General features: G+C 42.4%; 1 protein-coding gene across 1 annotated transcript in view; it reads right to left on the reverse strand.

Moving 5' to 3' along the window:
• The window catches only part of LOC133419345 (C-Jun-amino-terminal kinase-interacting protein 4-like), a 58,745-nt gene that overhangs the window by 22,771 nt on the left and 15,764 nt on the right, over positions 1 to 20,210 (reverse strand). Inside the window, exons 2-9 of the mRNA XM_061708463.1 lie at positions 19,984 to 20,104; positions 17,901 to 17,971; positions 16,819 to 16,916; positions 9,147 to 9,288; positions 7,688 to 7,771; positions 2,583 to 3,066; positions 2,324 to 2,417; positions 250 to 374 (exon numbers count right to left, since the gene is read on the reverse strand). Coding sequence (XP_061564447.1) covers positions 250 to 374; positions 2,324 to 2,417; positions 2,583 to 3,066; positions 7,688 to 7,771; positions 9,147 to 9,288; positions 16,819 to 16,916; positions 17,901 to 17,971; positions 19,984 to 20,104 — 1,219 coding nt within the window. The remainder of the gene's footprint in view (positions 1 to 249; positions 375 to 2,323; positions 2,418 to 2,582; positions 3,067 to 7,687; positions 7,772 to 9,146; positions 9,289 to 16,818; positions 16,917 to 17,900; positions 17,972 to 19,983; positions 20,105 to 20,210) is intronic.

The raw sequence follows: 20,210 nt of genomic DNA on the forward strand, positions 1-20,210 counted from the left end.
ATCGCCATTCAGCTAGAAAATACAGAGATATGACTTTTGGTCCATATCGCCCAGCCCTAAGCTATATATGAAAAAACATCTTCCAGCACATCAATTATCTTTAGTAATACACACCAGAATACTCGTCTGTGAGCAATTAAAGGTCCGACAGCCCAGGAAAAGACAATTCAGAGAATTCGACAGAAGAGGACAATTATTTGTTAAAAGCAAAGACCAAACCATGAGTTGTGACAGAGCAAAGCTTCTCACCCAGCAGGTCGGCGCCATCGTCCACGTCTCCTATGAGGTCGTTTCCTGCAGACGAGAGCTCGGCAAACAGAGAGTCGGTGTTACGGTCGAACGCTAGATTCTCGATGCCGCCTTTAACTGGTGTGCTGGATGGGGAGGAAAGACACGACGAGCAAAAGTGAGACAAGTATGAGAAACCATCTGAGATATTACAATACTGCCATCATATTATAAGTTACTGTACATTTACAGTTGTGTGAGGAAGTAAAAGAGTCCGAACACTTTCAAGTCCAATACCTCAGTCCCACAGAGAGGGGAATCACAGCCGTTCAGTTTTGGAGCCGCTTTGCTCCGCCCTTCATTAGGAGCGTTTTAAAAGCAGAGCACTTGCTATTTGGCTGGATTCGTGAAATTACAACTTTAAGGTTTTGACAGTGTTGGGCCACTGCCCATGTGATTATGAATTCATGTGTGATTAGGAACTCACGGTGTGATTATGGACTCATGGGGTGATTATGAATTTATATGAACTCATATGAAATGTGTGATTATGTGAACAGTCAGGCTCTGACCGGTCGAAGGCCGGGTTTTCGGCCTTCGACTGAGACCAGGACTAACGTTTTACGACTTGAAGCACATGGCCTGGAGACCAAAGGAACTGGAAAACTTCAAAACCCCCATGGACAAAGCTTTGCAGGATTTGCGTGGCCCTTGGTGATAAGGGACCACGCTCTGATTGGACACGGCCCCAAATTCCCGGAGGGGCCGCATCGACTTCCTGGGCCCCACTATAAAAGAGCAAGGCCCCCCTCTCTCGGGCTCTCTCTTCTCTGCTTTTTCCTCTCCCCTACAGGTCTCGGCTGCCTCGGAGCGACCAGCCAAGGACCGACCTTTCTCCAGGATCGTTGACCGAAGGAGCGTCCATTTGCAGCACTGCACAAGTGACCCACGAGGTTCCGAGCCCAGAAAGCCGAACCAGGGACCCTGCATTGCCTCGACGTGAACGCCTTCGGACCGACCCGAAGCTGAAGGAAGCCAAGCTGCTGTGCCCAGCTGCTGTCCCCTCATCCGTAGCACGGATAACAGGAGGGAGTGAGAGCCGCTTTATCAGGATCACCTGCCGAATGTAACCACCTAGCTGTTCACCAAGGAACGCTGACCGGCCAGACCAAACCACCTTTTTTCTTCAACTACAAAGATCCACGTAAGAGGCTGTTTTGTGTCTGGGCAAAGAAAACTTAGTAACACATTTTAAAAGTTAGTTTACGTCGTGAGCTGGATTGCTGATCCCGTCACAACTGTCTTGTGCCTGTTAATGTAGTGAGCCATCAGAATTTATCCGAAGTGTTGTTTTACCATCTGCTTGACACTGGTGTAAATAAATTCTGATTGAAAGAAGTCGTCTTGGTTTATTATTCGCACGTTTGCCGCTAATGTTGGGTGCCGGAGCCTGTGTTCGGATTCCATCCTTCAATTATTATTCTGTAGAATAATCTTGAGACTGATTTTGCTGTAGTTATCATTTTCCTGATAACCTCAGGTGGTGCCCCGTCTTGATTAAGTCATTTTGATAATTCAATTTGATAAATAATCTACCTTATTAATTATTAACAATTGTCGAAGGACAATTATTAATAACTCTCTTGATAACTGAAACAGCATCTCCTTGTGTGGCACAATAACAGTATGTGACAAACATGAGGGAACCTGCTCGTACAAAGATTTAAATCCCATCCTGTCATGTTCTTTATAAAATTCATATACATATGAACAGGATGCCCTGGGCAGTGGAAAAAAGAGGGGATCAGATTTTACGCCTTTCAGGAAAGTGGCTCTAATATATAGGCACCGAGACCGGAGAAAGGGGGAAATGTTACGCAAAGAAAAGCCAGTTTTTAAGGGGCCTACGCTTGGCTCACCTGATCTGACTCCAATAATTCCTATGAAACCACTTAAGGTGGGTTTAAAAAAAAAAAAAAAAAACTGCTTCTGAATTTCAGTTTTTTTTTTAAATGTTCAGATACATAAAATCTAGAAAACCCTTTACTTCAGGTATGGAAGCAATTCTTAACCGTGGTCCAACTCAGTCCTGTACCTGGTGCCTCTGCAGCCATCAAGGTCCATGTCCAGCTCCGGAGTAGACTCTATGATAGCCTGCACCTCAGATTTCTCCAAGTCGTCCATCCCATCTAGTACAAGCAACAGAAATGCGGTTTGGCTTTCACAAAATTGAACCATTTCTATATAACTGTGACAATGTCCAAATGTTAAGTCTGTGTACTCAAATCAGTGATAATTTCAACACAATAGGATGTCATATGGAGGAAAGAGACGAAGACGTAGTAAGTTCTCACCATCATTGTTCAGAGCGTTAACCTCCGACCCCTGGCCGTCACGTCCAAGCTGATCCTGCTGTCCGTCCTGCACTCCTGCTATGTTCTTACTGCCCTCTGGCTTGCCCGTCTGATAGTCCAGGTTCTTGTCGAGCCCCTCTGAAGCTTCCTCGTCCTGTAGAGCTCTGTCCACAGATTCCATGGCAACACCGGCGGCAACACCGGTGGCAGCACCGGCGGCAGCAGTAGACAGCGGTGTAGAACCAGGCTTTTGTCCCAGACTGGACACATCATCGGTGGATAGCGGTGCTTTGCCTTTAGAATTACGGCTGTGTGTCGATGTGGGCGAGTTTAATTTTGAATTATCAACCTGAGAGGATGTGGGAGTGTTGGGTTTAGACCCTCCCTCATTTACAGATGCAGAAGTTCCACTTTTTGAAGCGTTTCGCTGGTTGGTTGGTGTGCCAGGCTTGGAGCTGCCACAGTTCAAGTGGGCCAATTCATCCTGGCGGTTGAGCAAAAGCAGATGACAGTCAGGAGACAGACATTGTGACCTTATTGATTTTCATTCATAAAAAAGGTACTTGAAATGTTGTTAATGGTGGTGCAAATCAATCAGGATTTGCACTACAATCAATCAATAAATCAAACTCAAAATGCTGCAGTGTTTCAACTACGACGGCTCTGACTAGACGAACCCAATTTAAAATGTTACTTAAATGCAGATCTACAAAAGGCTGTTTACATGGTAGTAGAAACGAAGGGTTTTAGATTGGATCCCGCTATTATCGCTGGATGGTGAAGGCGTGTTTAACGCGCGTTGCGTAATATAAACGCAAGGTGTGTCATTTGTCACCTCGTGACTGAAGGCGAGTCGAGGGGAGGGAAGGCGAGTCGGGAAGCGTTATCTGCGAAACATAGCGTAACGTGTGTGGGCATGTCCAATGATGTATTGTCCCCAAATCAGCAGGGTAATATGCAGCGTCAGACGGGTTTCAAAACGAGGATGGACGAACATTGGGATGAGCTTTTTTGGGGGGTTTTGCTTCTTGCAAAGCCGGTTTGTCATTTTTGTGGGCACTTGTTCCAACAATGAACCATCCTTTGTTGTTCCGGACAAACACCGGTTTCCTTTTTTGTAATGGGGCCCGGGCCGCAGACCCCGCCGCCCCGCGAGATTTTTTTTTTTTTTTGGGGGCAACACTTGGTTTATATTAGGTATAAAGCATTGTATAATATGTTGTGCTGAGATTTTCACACTCACAGTTAACATTAAAACAAAAATTGCAAGTGAACCTCCAAATGTATTTTGGGCAAAATCGTTTGTCATCAACAACCGTCTATCAATGTCATACGTCACCATCGATCACTTGTCAACAGAGCACAGTAGTCCTACAGCCTAAACATGAGCGGGAGTTATAAACACAAAAGTGGAGCGATAAAACGCAAAGAAAAAGAAAAAAAGGGAGCAAGAAATAGCCAAATTGCCCAAGCTAGATGCATATTTTGTTCGCCCTAATCCTCCTCCTGTGGGAGATGAAGCTGACGTTGTTTAGCGATGGTATAGCCTACGGCGTAGGCTCTGCGTTGGTGTAACGCGGGAACATAAATCAGCCTTTAGCTTTCCCCTAACGTCAAGGAAGGTGTCCGGAAAGATAAACAAACGACCCTTCAGAAACCATAAACACCCCTCTAGCGTTATGGCAGTGAATTGATAGTTCAGTCCTCTGCTCCGGGCTCCCGTGTATATAACTCCATACCGCTCCACAGCTCCGTGCACCCCCCCCCCCAAAAAAGATTTTCTCATCGGTTCTACACGATTCACGTGGATGACCTATTTTGATTTCAAAACGGCAAATTTTGCCGAAAGGTGAGGGATTTGCATGCCTGAAAAAGGGGCTGAGATCTCTGCTTAGTGATGCTCTGAAACATCACACGTGGGGTTACCTTGAAAACATTTAACATGAAATGATGCGACTGCTACATTTATTACAGTCCGGTTCGTATGCCAACCCATTGGAGCACCAGGTCCAAGAACCGCTCCGGATTAATTCATGCATCATCACACACAAAAACCACAACACGGGCAAAACACACATCACGCCATTGCGACCTAGAAATAGCAGCTTTTTAACCAGCTACATTCCTTCAGCTATGATTTACTGGTATCAAATTATCTAGTTCATTTATTCTGTTAACCTACAACTTATCTCCACAATTTCAGAACAAAACCTCCAAAAACACGACCATTGTCCACACAGATCAACAGGAAATATGGGATATTATTCCAACAAGTTATGCGAGATAGAGTACGCAGCTGACTAACTTTTTTCCAAGAATAGCACGAGCACCAGTAATGCCTATTCATGTTTATTATTTTGTTTGGATGAAAATCTTCACAGGGGGAGGTTGAACTCCCCCTGTTGAAATTTAACAATAAAAACAGCAGATTCTATAAAAAGTCCTTATTGTCAACACATTATTCTGATTTTAGAAACCATATCTAAAAATGTTATAAAATTGTGTTCATTAATGGAAATATTTTTTTTTAATAAAAAAAGTAGGGGGGGAATGGAGGAAAAGGAAACATCACAATTAGTTCTTTGTTCAACTCCTCTGGGGTTTATGACAGCTTGAATTCTTTGAGGTATGGACTTGAGCCACGGGTTTAGCAGAAATCAGGCACTGACCTTTATCTATCACCAGTCAAGTTAAATAAACAGCAAAAAATCACCGAGCCCTGACTGACTTTCAGTTTTTCACTCCAGCAGGTTTGCGTTGTTAAAGTAAATCACAGTCAAATTAACTACAAGTCAAAACGATAATTTTTTTTAAATAATAAAAGGGAATAAACAATAAAAGCACAACAAATAAGAAAGCGATAGTAAGAGAATATTGCATTGGAAAGGAGTTAAGCAATTTCAGGATAATGTCACACCTATAGATATTTGAAACAAAATATCAACATCAAATAATGAGCTCCCAACAAAGTGCATTGCAGTAATTTAATTGAGAGATGATAAATTCATTAATCACTTTCTCTACATTAAACTTTTTTCCTAGTATAAATAATTGGGATTAGATTTTCTAAATCCAATGCCTCCTTTTCATGAATATTCAGAGAGTTCATCATTATCCAGGTTTTGAGATCACTGAGAAGGTTCAGTAAAAGTTGCAGTGGATTTCTGCTGTCTAACTTTAAAGGGGACCTATTATGGCATCTAATACCTATTTTAAACAGGCCTTGAATGTCTTAAAAACAAGCTTTTGATTGTTTTTGCTAAATAAATTAGAAATTTAGCCTCTGAGCCATGTCTTTATCATCTCATTCTCTAACCTCCTTCTCTGAGTGGATTCTGAGTGGGCGGGGAGGTTATGATAACGAGGCTCTGTGCTGATTGGCTGCCTGACGCGATGACACGAATGACGCGATACACCGCTACGAAAAAAATGGCGGAAGCTCCGGCTGGCGGAGTTACCGTGTCCTAACACCGTCGTGGCTTAACTGCATGTGGTGCGAGCCTTTACACCGTGCCATGCATGCAATGCGATGCGAGCGAGCGTCACTGACAAAATCAATTCCATTGCTTTATTTTCTATTGGACTGTCCTAACTGTCCGCAGCGATGCGCGGCGCTGCGTTTTGAGCTGAACATTTGTCGGATGCAGGCTTCTATTTTCTTCCTGTCGCTCGTGTTTAAAGCCGGTTGAAAGCGCTGTAAACGGTCACGGATGAGGGACGGCTGATCCAGTTAGTTGAAATGAGAAGTTATCTCTATTGGCGCTTTTCCACTAGCACCTACTCAGCCCGACTCGCCTCGGGGGCGGCGCGTCACGCCTCTACCCGCTTTGTCCCCGTTTGTTTTTCCACACCCAGGTGAGAAGTGGGCGGGTTGGGGTGAAGCTGCTGTGACGTACTCGATTGCGCATTGTTCATGTCGGCGCAGATGAGAAATCAGCTGGAGCCGCGAGTGGCTGAGAGTAAAACAGAGCGCCTGTGGATCTGATCGTTCATTATCGCCCGTCTACATCTCTTTTTAATTCTCTCATCAGTCACCAGGTTTATGAACATCTGCACCTCAGAGTTGGTTCACCAAACAGACGTTTGCGCTGTATAATAAAATCGCTGTGAGCCGCCAGTCGTTCTCGCGCTGATTCCCACTTCCTGATTCAAACGTCTGACGGCCCCGCCCCCCGACCAATCAGTGGCGTGGAGGCTGGTGACATCAGATATAGTGCCGGCTCAGCCCGGTTAGAACCTCGGCAGAATGGTTACAGAAAAAGTATCTACTTGGCACGCCTTTACCCGCCTCAGCCCGTAGTGGAAAAGCACAAGACGGGGGCGAGGCGGGTAGAAGCGAGCTGAATAGATACTAGTGGAAAAGAGTCATATGATACCTCCTCATTTCACCACAAAAACCTCAATAAAGTGGCAGCTGGCTGGAGGGAGATGGACAAAGAGCGTCCGATGTCACGCAGTGCGATGCGATAGTCTGACGCTCGCATGCAGTTACACGGTTTTATAGTTGTGGGCGTGGTTCGCATTTTGGTTACGTAACGAAAATGCGCAGAATCTGAATGGCTCGTAGAAGTCACATCAGACTGGATGGCTCATCCGGGCGGCTGTACTGACACTGCAGAATTTGGTTGCTTTCCTCCTTTGAGTTGGCAGGCTGAGACCACTTTATATATGTTAAAGCAAGAAAAAAACGTGTTTTTCATAATAGGTCCCCTTTAAAGGGCAAATAAACGTGGATGTCATCAGCAAAAGAATGAAACAAAATATTCTGCCTACTGAAGAAGAACCGCCAGGGCAACATGTACATTGCAAATAACACAGAGCCCAATAGAGAGCCTTGAGGCACCCCACAAGTACACAACATATGCTCTGCAGTCAAACATTAATAACCTAATGCTAGAAGCTAAGCCCTATGCCCATACTTTAATGTTGTGTGACAGCTGTCAAATATACATAAATGATAAACTGCATTGACGCATCATGCCTTTTTAAAGATACAGAAAGTATGCACAGCAAACACTTCACCACAACAACAGGACGTAGAGCAAGGATTTATGTTAGTCTTGTGGTCGTTGATGCAACACTCTCTCCATGCGAAACAGGTCTACCTGGCACTCATCAGCTTCCTGATTGGGATAATTCTCCTGTGAACTTCCACCAATCTCTCTTTTTGGGGGAAATGGTTCATCAAACTGAGGGACATTAGAGGTCGTCCTCATTAATCTTTCACGAAACAGTAAAACACATGAAAATGTCAAACCATTCATAGCATTTTTTTTTTTATTTAAAAAAAACAGCAACTTTTAGGTAATTATAGTTTCAATGTTATTTTAAATATGTGGCATAAGAAAACTAAGCAGTGGTGGTTATATGGAAGGTGACCTGCTTTGGATTGGCATTTACAGTATAATCTAATACCAATCTAATACTCCAAGGTTTCATCTGCTTTCATTGTTGCATCCTCATACTGTAACCTTGCTTTGTTTTTTTTTTTTCGCTCTTAATACCATCCCTCCTTCCTATAAATAGCACAGCGCTGATGGAATATGATCAATCAGGACAACAACAAAGCATCGGTTTTGATCCTTGTGTCACCTTGAAAAACATGCAGTGGATGTTGCAACACATAAGACGGTATAACGCTTTCTCAAACACTGAATAAGACAAAATGAGAAGTAATTTTTTATACTGTTATTTTTTTTCTGGGTTCGTTTCCCATTTGTCCTCATAATGCACCTCATGCACTCTCTCTCCAAGGAGTATTGTCTTTCACATTGCACGCTGGCGTCACTCTATTGTTGCTATAGCAGCGCTGAGTGGCCGATTGGGGTACAGTGTCCCTGTCCTGGCTACAGTGGCTCTACCCTAAACCTCCAACATAAAACATTCACACATGAACACACACACCACTGAATATGGCTAGAGCAACGGGATCAGTAACCGTAGACCTTCTGAAATCGTCACCATTTTCCACATTTAAGCACTTGAAAAGTTCAATGAAACAAAAAAAAAAGTCTTTTAGAAGGAACACAAAAACAAACAACTAAGTCCTTAAAAAAACAACAACACTGAGGTTACCAAAGTTAGCCCATTTCACAATTGGTTAAAATGTCCATTTGACCATCTACTAGTGTAAAAACTATTAATGAATACTTATAAGATGGTCATTAATATTCATGATGGAGCCTGCTGGAAGCATGGTCCTAGCAGCAACAATGTGAAGACACTGTGTCCTTTCCGCCCTCCCTTGAGGTTAAAGGCAGGCCCCAGAGTGGTACCACTTCTCCTGCTTCCTGGGCACCAAGCCACCAGATCCCACACAAACTCTCACACACAAGCTGCTAAAAATTCTGGACACACTGAACAATCCTCTCTCTCTGAAAAGAAATGTACTCTCTTTGGTGTTTACTGGCAGCGGTTGTTCGTATTTTGTCTCTACAACTTCTTTTGAGTAAACCGGCAATGACGTAACCACTCTGATCCATGGGAAGCTCGGTAACTTTAAAAGTTAATACTGGTATATATTAAGTACCTGATTTTAATCCTGACTTCAGAGTAAACTCATACCTTGAGGCTGGTGTTGGACCGTGGATGGCTAAGGTTGTTGAATCTCCACGGCTCGAATGGCGTGTCAACGGGTTCTCTGTGGAGTTCGGGGGTCACACCATCACTCGCAGGAAGTTGGAATATGGAGATGGGGCGCTGCTTCCTAAAGACAAAAGGGAAATGGCAGGGGGGATTACTCATGAGTAAAAAGAACAAAACTCAAAGAAAGGAATTCACAAGCACCTCTTTTGCAAGCAAAACAACCAACCTGCAGAACTGGTTATAACCAGGGGCGCACAAAAGTTGGTACTCAAGGGCCAGTCTACGGCATGTTTTAGATGTTTCCCTGCTTCAACACAACCCTGATAGACAAGGCTGTGTCGCCAACAGAGTCGTGTAGACATTGATGAAATGCTGATGACGACCAGTGATTAGAATCAGGTGTGTTGAAGCAGGGAAACATCTAAATCATGTACCGTAATAGACTGGCCCTCGAGTACCAGCTTGTGTGCATCCCTGGTAATAATACCTAGATCGACAAGTTTTTACTGGCAACACCGACAAAGATTCCTACTCCACCGAATCCCATTTTAAATGTATTTTGTTGTATGTTCGTTTTCTGCCTATGTCACATGATTGGTTCTCTGATTAGTTGCAGAACTTTCCAATGGCGTCCAGAGGCAGTTTCTCCTGCATTCGCTGGAACTATCCCCTAGAAATCCAAGTCAAATCAAAAAGAACCAGACTGATTCTTTGTATCGAAGAAGGAAAAAAAAAAATGAAGGATGGCCAGCCTCAGTCAATGGGAGACGATCTCAGAGCAGTTTAAACTGAGATGAGATGCCCTGCTTTGCTTTGCTAAACGACTAGTTTTTCTGTTTATATGCACAGTTTAAGCCAAATAGTAAGAATATATTTGTGAGCAAAAGGAGCCTTTACACAAAGACGAATTGTACCCACAGTGTGGTGCAAGAACATGCGATTTATAGTGTGCAATAAGAAGAGAATGGTGAATGGGATCCTCTATAAACCATGTTGGACACCTTCTCATTAGTGAGAAGAGAATGTGTCAGGATGGAAAAAAGGCAAAAGTGCAGAGTGGTGTAGTTTTGTCTAGCAGCTGCTGTAAATTAACTAAACCAGAGGTCATTCACATAATAAATCTGCTTCATGTAAATTAAAATGACGTGAGGCTGTCCATTTAGCGGTCCAGTGGAAATAGATCAGCATAACGTAAATCAAACAAAACAAAAACAACCCGTCTATGACAGCAGGGGGTCGCATCGAGGTGTCGTAGCAGACTCTCGGAGCTGAAAAACTGGGATGAGAAACTGACTTTAAAGAACACAAATCCACCCGCAACAATCTACAAGATGGACTTGTAAGCTCAGCAATAACATCCAGTAAGGGGATAAACACGCTGAAATCATAAACTCCCTGTCCAACACCAAAAAAATAGTGAATATACGCTGGAGCTTTTACAAATGAAAAAAAAAAAAAAAAAAAAAGTGTGTGAGTGTGTGGAACAATGGCTGCCATGGAGTATACAACAGCCGGCAAACAGCGATGACAAGCAGCAGCCCAAAAAACAATGGACACACAACCACATTGTGAGGAACAGGTCAAAAGAAGGCAACTGATGGGGATCAGCGCTGTCTTTGTCTTTTCAATCGAGCAGTGAGGTAAAAGAACCTTAATAGACATAAAACAATCTAAAAAAATCTAATTTCAAAAGGATCTGCAGTGAAGAAATGACTCCAGCTACCTGTACCTCTCTTTTGACCTACTTTCAATGTGCAGTCTCACACTGACTATAATACACCCACATGGCAGCTGCAAGACGACGTCATGGCGACAAGCCAGCGGTGGCAACAAACACAGCTTATGGAGGGGAAGATGAAATATGTTGTACTGATTTCACACACTTATGCACCAAAATAGCACACACATCCAGCTTGTACCTGCTTTGTCTGGGTAAGGAGGGCAAGGAAGGTAAAGAAGGCAGGGCAGGTAGGCCTCCAGTAGCGACAGAGTAGTGAACCAGTAGTAGCACGGACAGAGAGACCAGCACAGCGGAGTTGATGACCACCGCTCCCCCTACAAAGCCAAAAACAAACAGCAGCATACACCCGGGGCTCATGGCCCGCCCAGATCATGGCCCGGCACCTCACCCAGGACAGGGAGGTTGGAGGGCACAGCTGGCGGGAGCAACGTGGTCACAGAAGCACTCTGCCGTTCTGACCGAACAACTACCAGCACACATACGGCGGAAGAAAGAGGCGGCACGCTCTTCTTGTTGAGAGTCGCTCTGGTGTTGAAGCGGAGGTGTTGGAGTCAGTGAAAGGCAGAGCAATGTGTCAGCAGCAGTCACAACAACAGTAATCCTGGTGGATTCAGCAGCAGGGACTGATGAGAGCAGAGCAGCAGCGCAGAAACAACAGAGCAGGATGTAATCCAGAGAGGGTCAGGCGAGGCTCGTAGCTGCAGCGAACTCCACCTCCAGTCAACTCCTCCAGCAGGCAATGCCGCTTTCATTCCTCCTTTACTTTTCCTATCATCTGTGGAGATGTGACGCCGCTGAAGCTGTGCAGTCTAGAATACTCCGACGCTCTCCCCCTCACAGTCCCCACCAACCCCCTCTTTCTCTCTGACTATCTCTCTCCATCTCCCTCTCTCATTTGGATGCTGAGACAGCTTGTTCCATATGCATCCTCTCAGCCTGCAGCTTACTGGCTGCAAAACATAGAGCCTGATCAAAAGGTGTGTGTGTGTGTGTGTGTGTGTGTGTGTGTGTGTGTGTGTGTGTCATACAGGGGGCTTTTTCAAAGTGAACAATAAAAAATGTTAACTTTATGGTGATTATCTGTTAAACACTTCATGTGTGTTTTAAACCATAAGTTTATAATGAACATATATTCTGATGTAAAGGAAAGTAAAATTAAAAGCAACTTTCTACATAAAGTTCTTTAGTCATCCTAAAAGGGAAAAAAGTTTTGCAGTAGCAGTTTACATAAATATCAATCAGGGAAGGTAACATTAAAATATGTATTTATACAGCCTTCATTGGTATGAAAAAAAAGTCATAAAATGCAGTTGTAAAACTGTTATATCGGAAGTCAGAATTGCTGATTGAGAGAAAGTTGCACTGTCTTAATGAATTTAGACAAAACAGATGAATTGTGGACTTGCGTGAGGAAGTTTGGAGTGGCAGAGAGGTGGGCTAATGTGGTGCAGGACATGTATGATGGCAGCATGATAGATGAAGGGTTTTTCTTGTTTTTACGTCAATGACAAATCCATTATTCTTTCCACAATCAGCTCTGGTCCGAGTTCTGAGCATTTTGCAAGCAAGCATCTTGCTCCACAGAAGAAACTAAACCTCTTGCATCGATATTTAATTTCCAGTCCAATCTGTTGTCCAGGTTACTGCCAGGCATCTACAGTGCACCACCAACACCTCTAACCTGGATTGAAGTAGGGTTCACCTTATTCTTGATCCTCTTGAAATCCACATTCATCTCCTCCGTCAAGTTCAACATGATACAACTATTTCTTGAAGCTCCCAAGAAAAATATCCTCATGGTGCCAGCAAAGACAACTGATCTGCATTGAAGGCCTGAAGTTTTCATCTGTTATGAAGTCCTGAAACAGTCCTGAAACCAGCTTCTGGTTTGGGTTAAGGCGGAAGAAGTGCTTTAGAAAACCCACCTGATCCATACAAACAATCGGGACCATGACACTGAGACCAGTGGGTTCTACAACCTTGTTCCCGTTCAGCCTGACATGCATTTCATTCTGGACCAAAGTGGATACGTGACCAAACAGACAACAGATATAGATAACGTTTCTATACTGTATGGTACTATGTACTACAAAATACTATAGTAAAGATGAAGATCTATCTAAAAGTGTCCCCTCGCACAGAGACAAGGCAAAAAATGACACAGCCCTCCTTTAAGTCTAAGTGGATAGGGCCCAACAGTTGAAATGAGACACAGTATATCACAGGGAATTAAACTAAATTCAAAATACTTTATTAATCCCCAAAGGGAAATTAATTAAAATGCAGACAAAACACAAGATATAGGGTTAAAATATGGTCTTCTGACCGTTTTACTGTACTTGTAGTATACCATACGCTGCAGATAAACAGAAGCAAAGTATTCCTACTGAATGCGGTGACTGTCTTTGAATAAATTTTGATTTTGTTATGTCTCAAATTGATTGATATTGTGAAAAGATGTGCATATCAAAAACAAAAAATATTGCAATAAATGACAGGCTCATCAACGTCAATACCAATGTCAATATATTTGTCCATCTAGATTGAATCTTACTGCCTAGGAAGCCAAGTTAGATGCTATTTTAGGCCTGAACGCTGCAAGAAAACAGCCATACTGAGACCTTGTTTGACGGGGTGGTCTCAGCTCAGCCATCAGAAAACTCTCAGCGCAGAACTTTCACACCACAAGCGGTTCGTTTGCAGTGTGAAAGCGCCACAACCTCGATTAGACCGAACTACAGAAGGACTCGTTTGAGCTAAAAAAAGCTTCCATGGAGGCTGTGAGAAACCATGTAAACAACCAAAAAGTAACATGAACGAACCACTTCCAGCTGCAGTTGAGCTCTATTTACAAGCACGGTAGAATCGAACAATAGAGAAAAAAAAAATCCAACTGAACGCAGTGTTGTGCCTACATGCTTTTCACTTCTTGCCAGTCGTCATGGAAACATGATGCTCTGTCAACACTGATCCCGAACTAATGGCAGCACTCACTACTGTTACGCGCGTTGTGGTGCTGAGTTTGGGCTGAGGTGACTGCCAGACTTACTGACAAACAACACCATATAAATGGGCGTGCACCTTGGCTACAGCACCGGTGCCCTCTAACATATACGAAAACTACCTTACAGTAATATGAAGTTTACAAATACTGCTGTTTTCTCATTAAATACGGACGTGGCAGTGACAACTCTTCCATATATCTAGTTGGTATAATATATATTTTCTCCTTCTAAAGCATCCCATGTTTATTGTCGATACAGAGTACAGAGTACTTAATTTAACACATGCACACCGAATGCAGAGGACACCATATTGATGTTGTAAATGATGCTCTTGTTAAGCAGAGAGGTGCTCCAACCTCCTGGCTCCCAATAGCATTTTGTTCATTCATAATCTGCTTTCCAAATGAGTAACGGACCACAAAGCCCTTCATCCCATTGAAGTAAATTACTGCATCCTAGATTGAGAGCATCTGCAACATCCTCTATTTACCGCGTTTCTTCTCCGTCTCATGCTCTCCCGCAGTAACAAATCACAGAGTGAATTCAAATGCACCCCACTTTTACGTATGTCAAATTTCAAAATATTCAGCGCAATCTACTCTGTGTCACCATTTTATACAGATTTCCTTTTTTGTGCAGTTAACTGATGCTAGGGGTGTAACGATACACTAATCTCACGATACGGTACGATACACGATATTGAGGTCACGATAACGATACGATACGATATAGCAGTATTTTTTTAACAACCTTGAATGAGGTAGTCATGAGGAAATTGTCTTTTATTTGAAAGACACAAAATACAAAATAATGCTGTGTGTTTGCCCTATTGTTACAGTTTGTAATGCTTTATAACTGTTTAAGTTTTAAAGAGCAAGCCAGGCCAACCATTTTCCACAAACTGAACTAAAAGTAAATGTCAGGTTTGCATTATGCATCTTCAGTTTCATACAAGTACAAATATTTTGCCACAAACTGAATAGTTTCTCTCATGTATGATTTTACTTTTTTATTTTCCAGAAATTTAACAACTAAAATTAAATAAATAAATACAAGTAAATAAATACATACAATTTTACATCATAAAAAAGATTGATTCATGCTCACCTTATAAGTGTAAGAGGAGATTTATTTTTGTTAAGAAGGTTATTTTGTTAATTCAGGGTTCATTATTTTATAAATATATTCTTTATATTCTGTAAATCAGGGACTATAATTACACTAGTCAGTTTATCTGTAGTGATTAGTCTGTTTTAGATTGGGCGGAGTGATACAGCACTAGGTGCTGTGTTGATGTTCTAAAATCCTAGGCTGTTGAGCGGACATTGAAGTACACTGGAATTTAGCAGAAGTTGTCTTCGTGTTTATCCTACTCACAACCCCAAAAAGGTTTAATTTAATAAGGTAAGGCTTAACTTTACACCAGACTTACATAAGTAAAGGTTCAGACCTCAAAACGGGACCGCAAAACGGGACTAGTTTCTTCTGAGCGGAGGAAGATTTTGGTCCGCACGGTCCGGCCGCGGTCCGGTCGCGGTCGGATGCGCGTTTCTAGTCAACACAATAGATTAATATTAATAACCCAATATCGCGATACACTTTGTCACCTCCACGACACGTATTGTGACATTTTTGTATCGCGAAATTTCGTGGCACGATATATTGTTACACCCCTAACTGATGCCATTTCCAAGTTCTTGCTAATTGTGAATGTCTCTCATGTGCAGCAGGTACTCACCCAAGTCTGCCTCTGCTAGTGTGCAGGGTATACTACACTATATGTGAGTGGAAGTAGAGCCTCCCAGCAGTGCTCAGTAGTGGTTCACTATAAGGCTGCAGTCAATTAGATGTACAACTTTATTTACTAATTATCTGCAAGTGTTTTATGCTGATCTTCTTGAATCTGACAATTTACACTAAGCTATAAATTCTCCAGTAACTTACTCATAGTAAGTATCAATATCCACCATATGACACAAAGTATGGAAACCCACTGCAGAGAAAGTACCATTAGATTAGTATATTTTATGTAGTTGTTACTGCAAAGTAGTCCTGGGTGTTTACATAAAAAGAAACTTGACCTCTTTCTCCTGATTCTTAAAGATGCTTTACCCCACATCCAAAAAAAGCAGACCGGTGGGGTATAAGGTGGCATGAGAGGATACTTATGTGTTGCATATGCAGTGCGGTTCAGTGGAGTGTGGCGTGAACAGACCCTGACAAAGACATCTAAAAACAGCAGGTCCACATATGCTTGGGCACAACACAGGAGAGGCAGTAATTTGAGGTTAAGACTCAGTGGACCTCCAACACCTCGGAGATAAGGAACACTCGTCTGAGGGCCGTAATCTCCACATTATGGACAAAGTGGACAAGTGTTTTGAGACAGGAGTGGAAGAATCCACCTATGTTAAAGCAGCATTAAGCATCGGAGGTAGGTGGCCTCAGGTTTTTACAGGACGCAGTTTTTAAACGATGACTATTTCCTGAGGGGAAAGAAGCAATCCAAGTCAACCCAGCCCAATGAGGGAGTCCCCTGACAACTCAATAGATTGATATCGATCTATTGGTTTGCCATTTGCAATGGCTCTGGGATGAGACTGTGAGCATCTGTGATGACTCTTTGAGTGGTTCACACCTGATGGTCAAACGCCAACTTCTCACCACCAACCACCTGCCGATTTGTGACCGATGTGTTGACAAATCGCTCCTAAAATGTTCTAATCTGAAAAAGCCCTGACTGGGAGTCACAAACTAAAGTGTGGAAGAGGCAAATATCGTTACTGCAGCCATACTCAATCAGCTCCATCAAGTTTTTAAAGATGTAGATTGGCTCACCGTAATATAGAATGAGGTATAGAAAAAAACAAAAAATAAAAACACAGTAGGGGTATGGTTCTCTAACCGTGTTTTTGTTGATGTGCCTGTATCTGAAGGCTCTGCTGGTCCTGCTGCATGTAGGTGTTTCGTCCGCTCCAGGTGCTCCATATAACTGTGGATCATCTAAAATGCAAATACACATTAACGGACAGAATTCAACAGACCATTTTGATTCAATTTAGATTCATTCTGCAAACCGTAAGACTAAAAAACATTGCTAGAATCTACCAGTGTAAATCTGCAAATTAGACCAGAATACATTTGTAAATTGTCTAGAGTGGTTCTAATATAGGAAGCAGTCATTAGTGGTTTGTTACATGTGAAGTACACTGTGTTCAGGGACAGCTGTGACAGACAGGCTCACAAAACATGATGTAGATGTACTGGCCGACTGGAGGTGACAGTTTTCACTATGCTCTGCAGCATTATTCACATCAGGAGTTGGCTGCTGAAGCCTGAGAACGTTTTTTTAGAAACCAAGACATACGTTAGTGATACATAATGGATATGTTATCCATTATGCATTGATGTAGTAGCTTCAAACCAATTTCACTTTTTTTTTTCCCCAAGTGGTGAAATATGCACATCTTGCTCCCTGTATACCAAACCTAACCTATTTTATTTAATCAAAACTAATAGTGGCCTAACAGCAAAAGTTTGTGAAATGATTGAACATTTTTGCAGACAAACATTATGCTGTTATCTTAGTCCAGTATTCATCAGATCATTTCTGGGACTTATGGGGCACATATTTAGCATGTAACTCCGCTCCTCTTCTGACAAAACAGGGCCATGTAGATCTGCTGTGTTGACCAAAACAAAAAGAAAACATAGTTGGGATGGTCCAGCACTTCTTGTAATACCATTCTGTCCCACTAGAGGTCCACCTCATTGTATTTTACACATGACACATGAACTTGCTTATGATGGTGCCCCCCTGTGGTCAGTAGTTGTATTGCTACACAGAGGGGCTTTATGAATAGGCAGTGTACATTAAAGCTGATCAAAGGGTATTTTAAATAAATAAGTACCAGTAAGTAAAACACACATTCAACATTGATGTTCATTTTTGGAAGTAAAATCTTCTGAATGATCAGATCAGCCTACCTCAGTGTGTCTCTGATGAAGAGCATTGTACTCCTTCTTGAGTTCTGCTTCCCTCTCCTCAAATCTGCCGACTGGATGAGAAAGATCAGTTAGAGATAGCAGCCATGCATTAAGATATAAACTGCATTTAAAAGGTAATTATTCAGACCTTAAATACTCTGATCCATTTGTGTGTAAAGCTCAGTGAAAAGATTATATACTGTACCATTGAGTATACCGGTAGTATGAAACCATTTTGGTGCAATAACAAAAACCCAGCAGAGGGTGACGATGCATCACCAAAAACAACTCATAACAGAGAAGAGTGAAAGTGAAAAGGTTTATTTCTGAACTTTGCCCCACATCAAGTCCAATCATCATAAACTCCAACATTCGAACCCAAGTAGTAATTTTAAAAACAATAGTTTAACTTGTACATATAAAGGATTACGCTTGACATTTCAGCTCCACATGGCTCTTAATGTGGAGTTTTAAAAGTCCATTCATACCTTTGCTATACTGGCTCCAACCTGCTTAGGTTCTCTAGGGGGAGTGGAGCACATCTTAAGCTTGAGGCAAAGACTTGTGGCCCACAATGACCACTTTCATCTACAGTAAAGATACGTTTGAATCACCAATCAACCCAACATGCATGTTTTTTGACTGCCAGAGCATCCTGAGAGCATCCATGAGGGTACAGGAAGAGCAGAAACGCCCCAGCTGAGATTTACAGCCCAGACCTTCTTAGTGTGACTCGACAGTAAATGACTAGACTGAGGAATGTATATTTTAAATCTACAGTGGAGAAGGACAAAAACAAAACAAAAGATCTTAATAGCTCAAGCAAGTAGAAAACAGTGACTCAAGTGCTCAAGACTCACGTGCTCTTGCCTATTTCAGTCAAAACAGCAGTTGTTATTCAGATGCCAGCCATGCAAGTGCACCCTCAAGTAGGTGGCATTAAATATGTTGCGTGTAGTCTGTCGCACTGAGCGTTGACTCAGAGCTCATACGGCTAGTTCACTACATGCTCCACCTTTCCTTCTTCAGCCATGACTTCAAGCCAGAAACAGATGTTTGACAGGGCTCAGGTTCATGTGATGAAAACTCTAATTTGGTGTGGTTTTGAGGAAGTAGAGTTTAAAGAGTAGACCAAAAATAACCTAAGCGTGAAAGAGGTGTGCTGGGGGAAAAAATTAAGTGATTGATTCTCAAGGAAAGCCTCGCATGCAAAAGTCTAAATACAGAGAAATAAAGTGGTGCTAAAACATTGGTTTCTTGGGAATGGTAACCGGAGGTAAACAAGTGATTTCTGAGTGATGAATCAGCAGGACAAGCAGACCTGTTTAAATTGTCCAACTGTGGTGGTATTTATAGAGTTAGCTCTCGGTATTTTATGACCAAACAGTCTAGTTTTGTATTTCGCACAACATTGCTGCTGCCAATTCAACCCACAAACACGATTAAATGGACAAGACAAAAAACATCCACAACACAGAAAAAAAGGAAGTGTGGAAGTGGAGGAAAATGTGAAAAAAAAAAAAGCATGAGCACGGTTTATGTTACGATACTCTGGTGGAACAAACAAACGTCATCAACGGTGCAGTCATGCACACATCATGAGGGTTTTTTTTTTTTTTTTTGCCCTGATTTCCTCGTCATGCCTCAGAAATACTAGCACATTTAGACATGATGTCTTCACTGCCCTTTACACCTCAATCTTATCGGAAACAGATGCAAATAATGACATACATATGCCCTTCAGATGTGGGACGATCTTTTACAAATCAATGAATGAAACAAAATCAGTCTCATTGCATGGGAAGATAATTACAAACTACACGCAGGTACAGTTAAAATGTAATCTTCCTTGGCCCAGAGCCTGTTTGGGTATTCAATTAGAGCTTGTTCAGTAGACTTGGCAGGCAAACATTCGTAGTATGTTACGATGGCCATAATTCAGCAGGGACACAGGAGTCCACATCCGAGTCACAAGACCTGCAAACCGTCAATGCTGCTCACACAGTATCCTATCCTGTTCAGTTTTCCAAAAATAGAGCCATTAAAGCTAACACAAATGACAGAGGAAGAAAGTAACACTTACTCTGGTCTGCATAGTTTTTAGTTTTCATCTCTAGATGACGTGTATGAGACTCCAACGTCACCAGTCGACACTGAAGATCCTTCTTCTCGCCGTCTTGGGAGTCCTCCAAGGCGATATACCTCTGTGGACAAATAAGAGAGGAGACGAGACATTTATTTGCAAGGCCCTGACAACAGCTGGAGTAATATACATCTGTGAACTTCCAGTGGTGGGTTTGCGAGTGCATC

This window comes from Cololabis saira, chromosome 19 (assembly GCF_033807715.1).
Source record: "Cololabis saira isolate AMF1-May2022 chromosome 19, fColSai1.1, whole genome shotgun sequence".
Classification (NCBI taxonomy): domain Eukaryota; kingdom Metazoa; phylum Chordata; class Actinopteri; order Beloniformes; family Belonidae; genus Cololabis; species Cololabis saira.